At 42.4% G+C, this 12,198-nt stretch overlaps 1 protein-coding gene across 6 annotated transcripts in view; it reads right to left on the reverse strand.

The window, feature by feature from the left end:
• The window catches only part of LOC115798049 (protein NO VEIN), a 49,163-nt gene extending 42,398 nt beyond the window's left edge, over positions 1–6,765 (reverse strand). For 2 of the 6 annotated variants that reach the window (XM_030754725.1, XM_030754722.1), the window contains exons 1-6: positions 6,454–6,765; positions 2,513–3,327; positions 1,353–1,539; positions 915–1,255; positions 399–518; positions 113–310 (exon numbers count right to left, since the gene is read on the reverse strand). In XM_030754725.1, the coding sequence (XP_030610585.1) occupies positions 113–310; positions 399–518; positions 915–1,255; positions 1,353–1,539; positions 2,513–3,316 (1,650 nt within the window). In that variant the 5' untranslated portion in view covers positions 3,317–3,327; positions 6,454–6,765. The other 4 variants (XM_030754726.1, XM_030754723.1, XM_030754727.1 and 1 more) reach the window with 4 other exon arrangements.
• Positions 6,766–12,198: the final 5,433 nt, after the last annotated feature.

Below are 12,198 nucleotides of genomic sequence, written 5' to 3' on the forward strand. Positions count from 1 at the left end.
TGTTAACAATGAAAGCCACAAAAAAACAAAACCCTGCATGAATTTAAAACAGAAAAAGTCTCTGAAGATTAAACCTCAAAGCTCATGTGTGTGTCTACAACCGTGAGTGTACCTTTAAGATGTCCACAGTCTCGACCTGGTGGATATCGTCATCTTTCGTGTTGCTGTCAATCTTGAACACGCGATGAATGAGTGGGAGTTTGCAGAGGGGGCCGAGGTTCAGCTCTTCGTAGCGCTTCTTGTCCTTGAGGCCGGCCAGTGACTGACCCAGCTCATACAGGGTACAGATGGATGTCACTGCTGTGGCGGTCTGAGAGAAAGAGAGAGAGGGAGAAAAGAATAAATTTATCAACCTGACAGTCAGAAAACAGGTTATAACTAAAAGCATGCGTGCCAACCTCTATGAACATGTTGATCTCTCTAACGAGGTACTGGAGATCTTTCAGAGCTTTAAGAGGCAGCCGTTCTATCCATCTGGGGTCCAAAGAAGGAACCAGCCTGCACACCCGGGATATCACCTGGATACAGGTGTGCAGGGCAGAGAGAGGAAACAGACAAAATAAAATACAGTGAGTCAGTTAGTTGAACAGATTTTCAAAAGTAGCAAAGGGGTACCCCTGTTTGCCTTACACGAGAACAATCCCCGGCTCGTCTCCTTGGATGCTCCCGAGCATTCAGACACTACATTTGTGAACATGAATGTGTGGGATTAATACCTGGGCAGGCAGCTCTGAGGTGTAGTGGATATGCCCAGCTCAGCTTTGGGAGGCACAAACTAGTGGAGTCCTAGTGCTGGTGCCAAGCCCAGATAAATGGGAAGGGCCAACTTATATGTGTTTATGGCACACCCACAGAAACAAAGTAGCTACACACCAGCTAAATGCAAAGCAGAAAAAAATGTCGTTCCTCCTCACCTTCTCTCTGGTGACCAGCTCTCCATCCCTAGCGATCTCGCGTATGACATCCTCCATCAGATTGTTGATGGTATCTTGGTCCATGGCCCTGTTTCTCCTCCTCCCTTTGGGGTCCTCTTCATCCTCCTCCATGGCCTCCACTGCCCGCATATTATCTCCAAGGACCTCCCTGAGCTGCGCGTAATAAGCTTCTTTAAAGCCACTGCCTTCCCTCTGGTTAGCATCCCTCACTTTGCTCTTCTGCTCTCTGGTCAAACTTGAAGCTGCTCCCAGCGCGGGAAAGTCAGAGGCAGACAGGAAGCCGAGTTCCTGGTCTTTTTCAGGTTTAGGATTCTGTGTTGCTGTGGGATGACATTACATACTCCTTCATAAATCACAGAGTCATTGATAATCTTTACTTTTTTATGCTTGAAACTGAATGTTTTGAAGTTTGGCTACCTGCAGGGGTCTGCCGTATACCAGGCTTGGGATCAGTTGGTTTAGCCTGAGCGGGCAGCTTCTTAGCCTCCCAGCTGTCATACAGAGACATGTACTGTGCAAGAGGAAACTGTTCGTCATACTTCTGAGAATAGCAGGCGTGGAGCTGCTCCATGGACGGAGCCGTCAGCTGGTACGTCCTCGTCACCTGAAACACGCCAGTAAACATTTACTCACCAGCTGGTTTACACAGGCAAATAGCTGCAATTACATGGCGTACTGCAGAGGTCAAAGGTCAGTTTTTTAGAGTACATTGATAAAGAGATCAATTGATTAAAATACAAAATAGCTTAATAAATAGAATAATTCTTATAATGTTCCACTAATCTCTGCGTGTCTCATCCGTTCTGACGTAAGACATTTAAAGCTGCTGTTTAAAAAGTTTCACAATCTTGTAATGCAACAAACTGGGCACCAACACTACTTCTCTTTGCTTCAAAACACAGTGAAAGAGTTCATCCATGGTAATGTTTTAAATCCCTAGGTGAGGGAACTATTTACAAGTGGCTTTAGTCAAATTAAGGAGTTCGAAGGGTGTTTCTAGGGGGGAAATGTGCTGTGCCTCAAATTGGATACTTCCACGCTTACAGTATCAAATATGGCTACATTAAGTGATCTGCGAGTACACAATGGGTGCTATCAGAAAGGAAGGGACTGAAATGTTTACCTACCACTGATGATGACGTCAGTGCTAGGCAGCTAATGACAGGCAGCTCTGTGTGTGACATGCTGTGCATGTGTGTTTATTGGACAGGTGTTACAGGTCTGCATGTACATGGGTTGAAGTACTGATTAGTATTTGTGTACGTTAAATTGTCGTCTTTCCTGTAGAACAACATATTGTTCTGCTCCTGCCCACACGTGTCAGCTACGAGCTGACACGTGTGTTAGTTAATATTAGCACAATAATGAGCTATTTGTGGCCTCTTTTTATATTTTCATCTTTGAGAGCAAACAGAAAGGGGACTGAGCACCGTGTATCAGTCATGTCCAGCTGCTAACTGGAATGCTGTTAGCAGAAGATTATAGACATTAACTGGTTTATGTTATCAAGGCAAACAGCATCAAACTTAGATAAAATATGCATAAATATAGATACAGTGTCAGTTTGCACAGCTAACCTCTAAGATCCGCTCGTATAGCTGCTCTTGGGACAATTCCTCAGCTGGCTGGGGTGCAGTAAAAAGTGGAATAACAGGAATATAATGGGGGGAGGATAAAGAAACAGGAGAAATCAAAGGAGATCCAAGAAGGTTCATTCTTGCCTGAGGGAGAGGAGAAACCTGAGGGCTGGCATCCCGCTGTGGTACCGCCCGAGGGGCAGGGCTACTGCTCCTAATTAGAGATTCAGGTGTACGCGGTGTGGCAGGCCTGCTGCCCGCTGTAGCTTTTGTTAATGTCCCAGCTCGAGGCTGATTTTGAGGCTGATGATTCTTATGGTACACCACATCACCCACCACAACTAGCTCATCTTTCAGAGAGTCTAGCAGGTCAGGAACGGTTCTGAAGCCCACAGAGGATAAGTTCAGTACACATTTGTGTTTCTCTTTGTATTCTGCAGCCAGCAGCTCCAGATGAATCCCGTCCATATGTTCTTTCGTCATGTTCACAATTCTCCTCAAAATCTTCTCCTTTTTTTTCTTGGCTTTTGGAGCTGATTCCTTACTTTGAGCTGCAGCTCCACATTCAGCTCCAGCTGTGGCCTGACTTCCACCACAATGGTCCCTGTGAAACACCAGTTCTTCTTTCACCACCAGATCCTTTTCCAGAGAGGACAGCAGGCTGGTCATGGAGTCAAAGCCCAGTCTGGATAAAGTCAAGTTCTTGCGGTAGGTCTGGCTGTAGATGACAGCCAGCTTGCTCAGCGGGAGCCCGGCTGGGTGTTGCCTGACCATGGCCACGAGATCTTCCAGAACCTTCACCATCTTGAGTGACCCTATCAGGGGGAAAAGAGGATAGCATTAATGGATACATGCTATAGTTTATCTCACATATATTAACCCTCTCAGCTCTAAGCCATAAGCACTAACCCTAACAGATGTTTTACTGGAAAAGGTTTGTGTGTCAGAATGATGATCACTGATTACCAAGACTTGGGATATTAATTTAATTAAAAGATAAAGCTTCAGAGGGTTAAGCAAAGTGTGATCCCTGATGCTAGACCATTATTAAACAGAGAGAGACATCCTGATGTTTAATATTGTGTGCTTGGAAATGTTTAGGTACTAATAACATTCACAGAATAACCAATGAACTGGTTTGGTCAAGGTTATTTTGTACATTAACCAGTTGGTAAGTAGATTAGAAATGGTGACACCATTGCTGTAGGAATCACTGACTGGTTTATTTTACAGCCATAAAATATCTAACGCAGCAAGGAAACACTCCTTTATGTTTGCATGACATAAACAAAGGCAGGTGCTGACAAACAAATTACCCATCTGTGAGTTTACATTCCCACCAATCAGCTGTTTTTGCCATAAATTGCCCTTTGTTCAGATTTAACATTATTCAGGAGCTTTGCCGGTGTGCAGACCCTTTTTCTCTCTTTCAAAATAATGTAGCTCAATTTATGTAGCATGTTAAGCAGAACACAGTTTTAACATACTTTAGTATAAATGTTTAGCTTTATTGTGAAAATATTGTATTTAACTTGCAAAGACAGCTTTTAATGCTCAACCACAAGATTAAATTAACACTGTGGTGTACTAACGCTGAGCACGACTCATTTTTCCTATCAGTATAACAGTATAACACTAAACATGCAACATTGCATCACACAACAAACTGGCACTCTTAATATCAAAAGAGTAATAAGTAACAACATGTTAACAGATTAAGTACACTATGTTCTATCCCAAAGACACAAACTACAGCCAATAGTTCAAAGGTGCTTGAATCACAGCCACCTTACCTGTTCTTTCAAATAATAAGATGTGTGTTCATCTCTCCATCCAAAGCTCTGTGCATGAACCAGAAACCTTCCTGTTCAAGCTTAAGTACCCCCCCCCTCCCTCCTCTGTTTCATCCTAAGCAGGCAGAGAAAGGAAAGTGAAACTAACAGCCATGCTCATTAAACCATAAGGCTGATTTTCATGTAGCCACACTCTCACATTCCTGGAAACGGTTACAGCTCACCAAACTGGTTATGCAGTAAGAAGAGGCCACCACAAAGTGTAAAAAAAAAAAAGAGCTGCGTGCGGTGGAATGGCAAACAGCCAGTCATTGATCATCAAATTACCGGCAGACAAAGTAACAATGGAGACTGGGTATTTACTACATAACATGGTATAAAGTAGGATCTGCGATTGGATGCCAGAAATGAAGGAGAAGGGAAAACAAAGAGAGGAGGAGGCTTTAGGTTTCACATTCCTGGCTTTTGCTTCAGCTGATTCACATTCGCTATTAGGTAATAACCCGTGTCACCTGATTTCAAGGCTCAAAACAAACCTGTACCTAAGGAAAGGAAACAGAAAGTAATTACAGCTCTGTGTATTTCTGAGTACATGCATAAATACAAAGTCACATGCACCTACATCATCCACCACCTCTTACAGCACAGTACTGATCGGAACAGAATCCATTCTGTTACATTACTTCCTGTTTGCCAATGATGGTAAACATGCTGCTGGGCGTGTTCATGGTGTTTGCAGCTGATCGTGTTACTTAATCATGTTTAGAAAAGTTAAAAAAAAAAAAAATAGGGTTTTTTTATATGCTTAAAATTGGTCATTTTAGCAAATAATTTAATATAACATCAATTAAGTTATATTAATCTGACTTTTGTGGTCACGAGGTGTAGGTACATAAAAGCACAAACAGGTCATTTTAACCTGCTGCTACGTGGCTGGCAGCCAATGTAATGGCCTTCTGATACATCATGCATATTTCAATATGTGAGTAAGATCGTTATCATGATACAGTGCTTTTTTAAAGGTGCTATAAATGCAAAAAAAAAAAAAAAAAAAAAAAAAGAGGACAATTTAAGGTAGGTAGCATAATGATGACATCATAATACAGACGTACTTTTATAGTCTAACTGACTCACACTCTGATTAATGCATCGAGGGCAACTGAGGGTTCAGTGTCTTGCCCTTAAACTTGCAGGCTGGAGGAGCTGGGGACTTTCCTCCTGAGCCACAGCCACTAATATTTAATACAGATCAGAACCTTCAGAGGTCTTAGATGCACCTGTGTGCCAAGTTTGTCTGCTCAAATCCTGAAGAGGAGACCGAAACACTATAGAAGTGACCATGGAGCTTTGCATGATTCACGGTCAAAGAGAATCCTTATTTATCTGAACCACTCAGTTCAGCCACAAGCTTCTCTAGCTCCCTTTGAGACACCTCAAAATCCAAAAATGTGAAGAGCAGGTGAGTGGGGTTCCTGAGCTGCCCATATTAGGGATATCTGGTCTTACTGACATCATACTAAACCAAGAGTCACGTAACAAGGGATTACTTGTACACACACACTGACCTCATTATCTGAAACAAGGGGCATAAAATATCCAAAAGAAAAAGAGAAAAAAATGGCTAACACCCCAACTTTAACATGAATTATACTCAGCAATATCTGGAAGATTAGAGGCTATATAGCTTTTAATAAAGACTAAAATATGAGACTTGTACTAACACAAAATAGGTCCCTTTAAAGCTAGCGAAAAAGAAGCCAATGCCAGCATACCTTACAGTGATCAGTGTACTTGGATGCTGTCAGTGCATCACAGCTTTCCTGACAATAAGATGAAGACTAACAGGTCACAGAGCTAATTTATCTCAGCAGAGTCGCAACACATCAGCTAAAACTTGGATTCACATACAAACGGCCTGCTCACACATGATCATTACAGACCCCCTTACCCACCTTACCGAGGTCTAGTGCAGTTAGGACAGGTAGTGATAACTACATAACATAAGAAATCCCTTTGTTGGTCCCACGATGGGGGAAATTCAGCATATTTAGCCTTCAAAGAGCAACAAAACACCCACGAAGAAGTAGTAAGTATTGTGAAAGAGCAGCAACAAGACCAAATGACTAACTTTAAACGCTCTCCATCTACCTGTTATTACGATAACGGCCCTTCCGTTGGAGTTGCGGGGTGTGTGCCTTTGCCTTCATTCAATATTCCTGTCCTGCAGGACATAGCCATGACAGCTACTTATTACAGCTAGCCATTCTGCTATGGTGGCTAATGCCAGAAATATTACGAAATAATAGTGACATTAGTCGGTCAATGTAAAGAATTACAGCGGCCATTGGAGCGGCGCTTATATTAGGGTATCTTAACATTGTTATAAATTATACCGATTAGGTAGAAGAATTAAAATCGAAACTCATTAAAGAGGCTAACATCCCGACCCACTAGCTAACAGACGCTGTGCTGCATTCATGTTGCACGATAAAGGTAGTAAATAAGGGTTCTCCGCTGGAGAGGAGTTCATGTACGAAAACTGCTCACAAATGATGTATCATTCATTCACAATAAAAAAACAAAACAAAAAAATTATTCAAGTTATTCAAGTCTAATTTTGTTTAGCAGGCTATATTTATATTTTTCTAGTAGCTTTTGCTTCTGCGTTTGTCAAAAATCAAAACCAATTTTCCTTTCCTGTGTTCATATTTCCTGCTCTGCATTGTCTTTATAAACCACATCAGTGCTCCACTTCCTCTTTCAGTTATTTCCCACTCAATCATAGATCCAGTGCTGAAATATATATGAACTGCAATTGCAAGGATTCATACGCATATACCCTGCTCAAAAAAATAAAGGGAACACTCAAATAACACATCCTAGATCTGAATGAATGAACTATTCTCATTGAATACTTTGTTCTGTACAAAGTTGAATGTGCTGACAACAAAAATCACACAAAAATCATCAATGGAAATTAAATTTGTTAACCAATGGAGGCCTGGATTTGGAGTCACACACAAACTTAAAGTGTAAAAACACACTACAGGCTGATCCAACTTTGATGTAATGTCCTTAAAACAAGTCAAAATGAGGCTCAGTATTGTGTGTGGCCTCCACGTGCCTGTATGACCTCCCTACAACACCTGGGCATGCTCCTGATGAGGTGGCGGATGGTCTCCTGAGGGATCTCCTCCCAGACCTGGACCAAAGCATCCACCAACTCCTAGACAGTCTGTGGTGCAACGTGACGTTGGTGGATGGAGCGGGACATGATGTCCCAGATGTGCTCAATGGGATTCAGGTCTGGGGAACAGGCGGGCCAGTCCACAGCTTCAATGCCTTCATCTTGCAGGAACTGCTGACACACTCCAGCCACATGAGGTCTAACATTGTCCTGCATTAGGAGGAACCCAGGGCCAACCGCACCAGCATATGGTCTCAAGAGGTCTGATCTCGGTACCTGATGGCAGTCATGCTACCTCTGGCGAGCACATGGAGGGCTGTGCGGCCCTCCAAAGAAATGCCACCCCACACCATTACTGACCCACTGCCAAACTGGTCGTGCTGAAGGATGTTGCAGGCAACAGATCGCTCTCCACGGCGTCTCCAGACTCTGTCACGTCTGTCACATGTGCTCAGTGTGAACCTGCTTTCATCTGTGAAGAGCACAGGGCGCCAGTGGCGAATTTGCCAATCCTGGTGTGCTCTGGCAAATGCCAAGCATCCTGCACGGTGTTGGGCTGTGAGCACAACCCCCATCTGTGGACGTTGGGCCCTCATACCATCCTTATGGAGTCAGCTTCTAATCGTTTGTGCAGACACATGCACATTTGTGGCCTGCTGGAGGTCATTTTGCAGGGCTCTGGCAGTGCTCCTCTTGTTCCTCCTTGCACAAAGGCGGAGGTAGCAGTCCTGCTGCTGGGTTGTTGCCCTCCTACGGCCTCCTCCACGTCTCCTGGTAGCGCCTCCAGCCTCTGGACACTACGCTGACAGACACAGCAAACCTTCTTGCCACAGCTCGCATTGATGTGCCATCCTGGATGAGCTGCACTACCTGAGCCACTTGTGTGGGTTGTAGAGTCCGTCTCATGCTACCACGAGTGTGAAAGCACCACCAACATTCAAAAGTGACCAAAACATCAGCCAGAAAGCATAGGTACTGAGAAGTGGTCTGTGGTCCCCACCTGCAGAACCACTCCTTTATTGGGTGTGTCTTGCTAATTGCCAATAATTTCCACCTGTTGTCTATTCCATTTGCACAGCAGCATGTGAAATTTATTGTCAATCAGTGTTGCTTCCTAAGTGGACAGTTTGATTTCACAGAAGTTTGATTTACTTGGAGTTATATTGTGTTGTTTATGTGTTCCCTTTATTTTTTTGAGCAGTGTATATGTCATCCTTGGGGGGAAAAAAACCTAATATGCTGATTTTCATCCATATTTTTATTTTATAGCTATTCGAGTAAAGTTCAAAATAAGACTTACAATACTGTCCAAAAGTCTTGAGTCACCCTCATTTCTTTATATTTTGCTTCCAAGATTTCAGCCTTGAGCAATAGCTCTCCAGGCTTTCTGAGGTCTTACTTTGGACACTGTCTGCTTCTCCTCTGCTTTATCACTCATTTTCAGTCCAGTCCTTGTACGTGGCCATTTTCACAGGTATGTTATTGTTTAAGCCACTTAACACTGACCTATAAATCATTCAAGCAAAATAAATAAACAAAATAAAAGGCACCTAACTCAAGCAATGAACCAGTGTTGTATCTACACATAATAGAAACTTAGAACCAATTTTAAATTGTATCTTTAGGCACTTTATTACTAGCAGCCTGTTGCAAAGAAAAAAAAAAACAAACTTGTTCCTATTTCTTTAGTTGAATCTATGACAAATGCCAAATATATCACAGTTTGACAGGTGTAAAATAACATTTTTGCACCAACTCATCGCGTCTCAGCATGGTGTGCACTCTCTTTAAATAAATTTGAGGAAACTGTGGAGGAAGAAAGGTGAAGTGAGAGAAAAAAATCTATCTACAGCAGATGAGCAGTATCTGAAAGTCATGTTCTGAAGACGTAGGAAATAAATCCAGCAAAGCCCTGAGAGTAATGAGTCACTGGGTCCAGATTTGACTGAAGAGTACACTCAGAATTGGACAGTCTCACATGGACCTGAAGTTCAAGAAACTGGAACTTAAGTATTGTCACTAGTTCTCCTTGAGAACCACGATAGCTAAAAGGTGTTCACTGTGGATGGGCATCATTCTTTCTGTAGACAGAAAACTAAAGCAAACAAAGAAAGTTAGAAATCTTACTTTTGTAGATTTTACATATCAGAACATACAAAAAAAACATCTCGTCAGGTTTTAGAATTCTTAAAATCCAAGCTCAGATGAACTTGACATTCACAATTTATCATTATTTACCAAAAACTAACCTAAAATGCAGCGTGAAAACTAAGTACATCCATACTGTTTCCATAGTAATTGAGAGGGAAGCTGCCAGGAGCTGCTAATCAAATGCATTTGATTAACTGATTATCAGCAATTTTGAGCAGGTCTATTAGAGCAGAGGTTTTGTTTGCTGGTCTGGAGCAAACTGCCAGAACTCAAGTGTGTGTGAACACAATGTCCATCAACCTGGGAAAGGTTCTAAGTTTGGGTTCATCATTCTGCAGTATCTGAATGATAGGCAGAAGGATGCAATAAGTATTTTGCAAGTGGAAAACCTGCAGGACAGATGCCAGCCTTCCCAGGTGTGGATGTCCCAGCAAATTCACCCCAAGGTCAGACCATGCAATGGTCAGAGAAACTGCAAAAATCCCAAGAGCTACATCTCAGACTCTACAGGACTCAGTTAGCAGTTAGTTACCATAGCAGTAGTTACCGTACCCATCAGCTGCCTCTGAAGTCCCACAGGCTAAACAAGCCCTGTAGCGCTCCTTCTTCAGCTTGATGGCTCTCTTCACCTATATTGACCACCATCTGGTTCGGAGATGGCCACCACGACAAACACCAACCACCTTACAGCCGTAGGTCCGTGTGGCAGCCTCAACAATGGAGGTGTGAAGCATGGTCCATTCTGACTCAATGTCCTCGGCCTCGCTTGGAAAGCTGCCCAAGTACTGCTGGAGGTGGAAGTTGAAGATCTCAGCATGTGTTTGCTCAGTGGGTACATAAGTCACTTTTACAGGTTTATGAGCCAGAATTACACAACACATTGCACCTGTTTATTGCCCTAAATCAACAGCGAACCTATTTGAAATGAGCTATATTGTACACTGATAGTGAACACAGCAGACCACTTCTATTTCTGGGAGCAGTGTTGCTTAAAAAGACTGACTGCTGCGGGGAGGACAGACCTGTGATAGCACTCCCTCAAACATTTTGGGTGCAGCAGCCCATCCCTGATGGTGCTGCTCAAAGCTGTCACAGTGTCACACATGGGGTAGGAGTCATTTGACAACATGGAGCACAGCCTTGCTATCATCCTCCTCTCCATCACCACCTCCACAGTGTCCAGGGAGCAGCCCAGGACACAGGCAGCCTTCTTGATGAGCCTATCGAGTCTCTTCCTGTCAGCAGCTGTTATACGGCTCTCCCAGCAGGCCACACTGGAAAAAAACATGCTGATGCCACAATAGAGTCAAAAAAATGATTTCAGGAGTGCACCCTGCACCCCAAAGGACATCAGTCTCCTGAGCAGGTAGAGTTTGCTCTGTAAGCTCTATTTAGGTTTTCACTGACTAAAAGAAGTTCATATTTATTAGAACAAAGGTGTAACGATTGTAATTATTTGATGAGCTCTGTGATAACACACTTGAAAATTGTAGGCTCCTTCTAATATAGTAAACACTGACATGCTGGGTCTTTTGGTGCTTCCTTGATGGTACCGTCACTCCTGTGAGGCCCAGCAGTCTATCAGCAAATGTGGCTCACTGGCACTGTGAGGGTGTCTTCATGCTGAAAGGGAGTTCTTCCTTCCCACTCTTTCCAAGGGCCTGTTCATAAGGGATTGTCTGACTGCTGTGGTTTTCTCTCTTATATTGTACAATCTTTACTTTATATTCTAAAGTACCTTAAGGTGGCTGATATTGTAAAACTGAATTGATCTCAAACTGTGACATACGCCATTGTTTTCTCACAGATTGCTAGCTCGCACCTTCCTTCTGATAATATTGCACATAATTTGCTGGGCCACAGCAAATCAGAACATTTGATCAGAAATAAATACAGTGTAGGAAACCTTGCATACAATTTCCATGCTCATGTGCAGCCCTGTGGCCTGATGCACATATACTGGCACCACACACAAGTCTGATAATTGTTTTGCACTGAATGTAGACATAATGCTGCTAAAGTAATGGCACAAATATTTTAGCACTACAATATACTTTAGTTACTAATCATGCAGAATCATATGCACTACATTACTGATCATAATTTTTGATTAATATCACTTGAATGTTGGAGGAAAAGATGCTTTTAATTATTTATATATTACTGGTAGCTTTATCTGTAATACTATTTCACAGATAAGAACACAATATTAGATTTAATATCTTAAAATCTGCAAAATACTAAGTAACTAAAGAGGTCAAAGAAATGGTACGGAGTACAAAGTACAACATTTGAATGATTGGAAGCAGAAAGCAAAATAGCATAAAATACTTTAAATACATGCAGATGGTCCTATCGATGCTATCATTCGGTGGCTTTGGTATTATAGGCTTAGCAGCACTCCAGCCCAATTAATTTAATTCATTTTTCTTTCTTTCTCAGCTGTATTCAAACACTTGTATTTTGTTATTTGGCTGTACAGCGATGCAGTGTTTGGGAGATGTTCTATAAAATACAAATTTTTTTTCAAAGAAAATACACATTTAATCTCTCAG

Source organism: Archocentrus centrarchus, chromosome 19 (assembly GCF_007364275.1).
Source record: "Archocentrus centrarchus isolate MPI-CPG fArcCen1 chromosome 19, fArcCen1, whole genome shotgun sequence".
Lineage (NCBI taxonomy): Eukaryota > Metazoa > Chordata > Actinopteri > Cichliformes > Cichlidae > Archocentrus > Archocentrus centrarchus.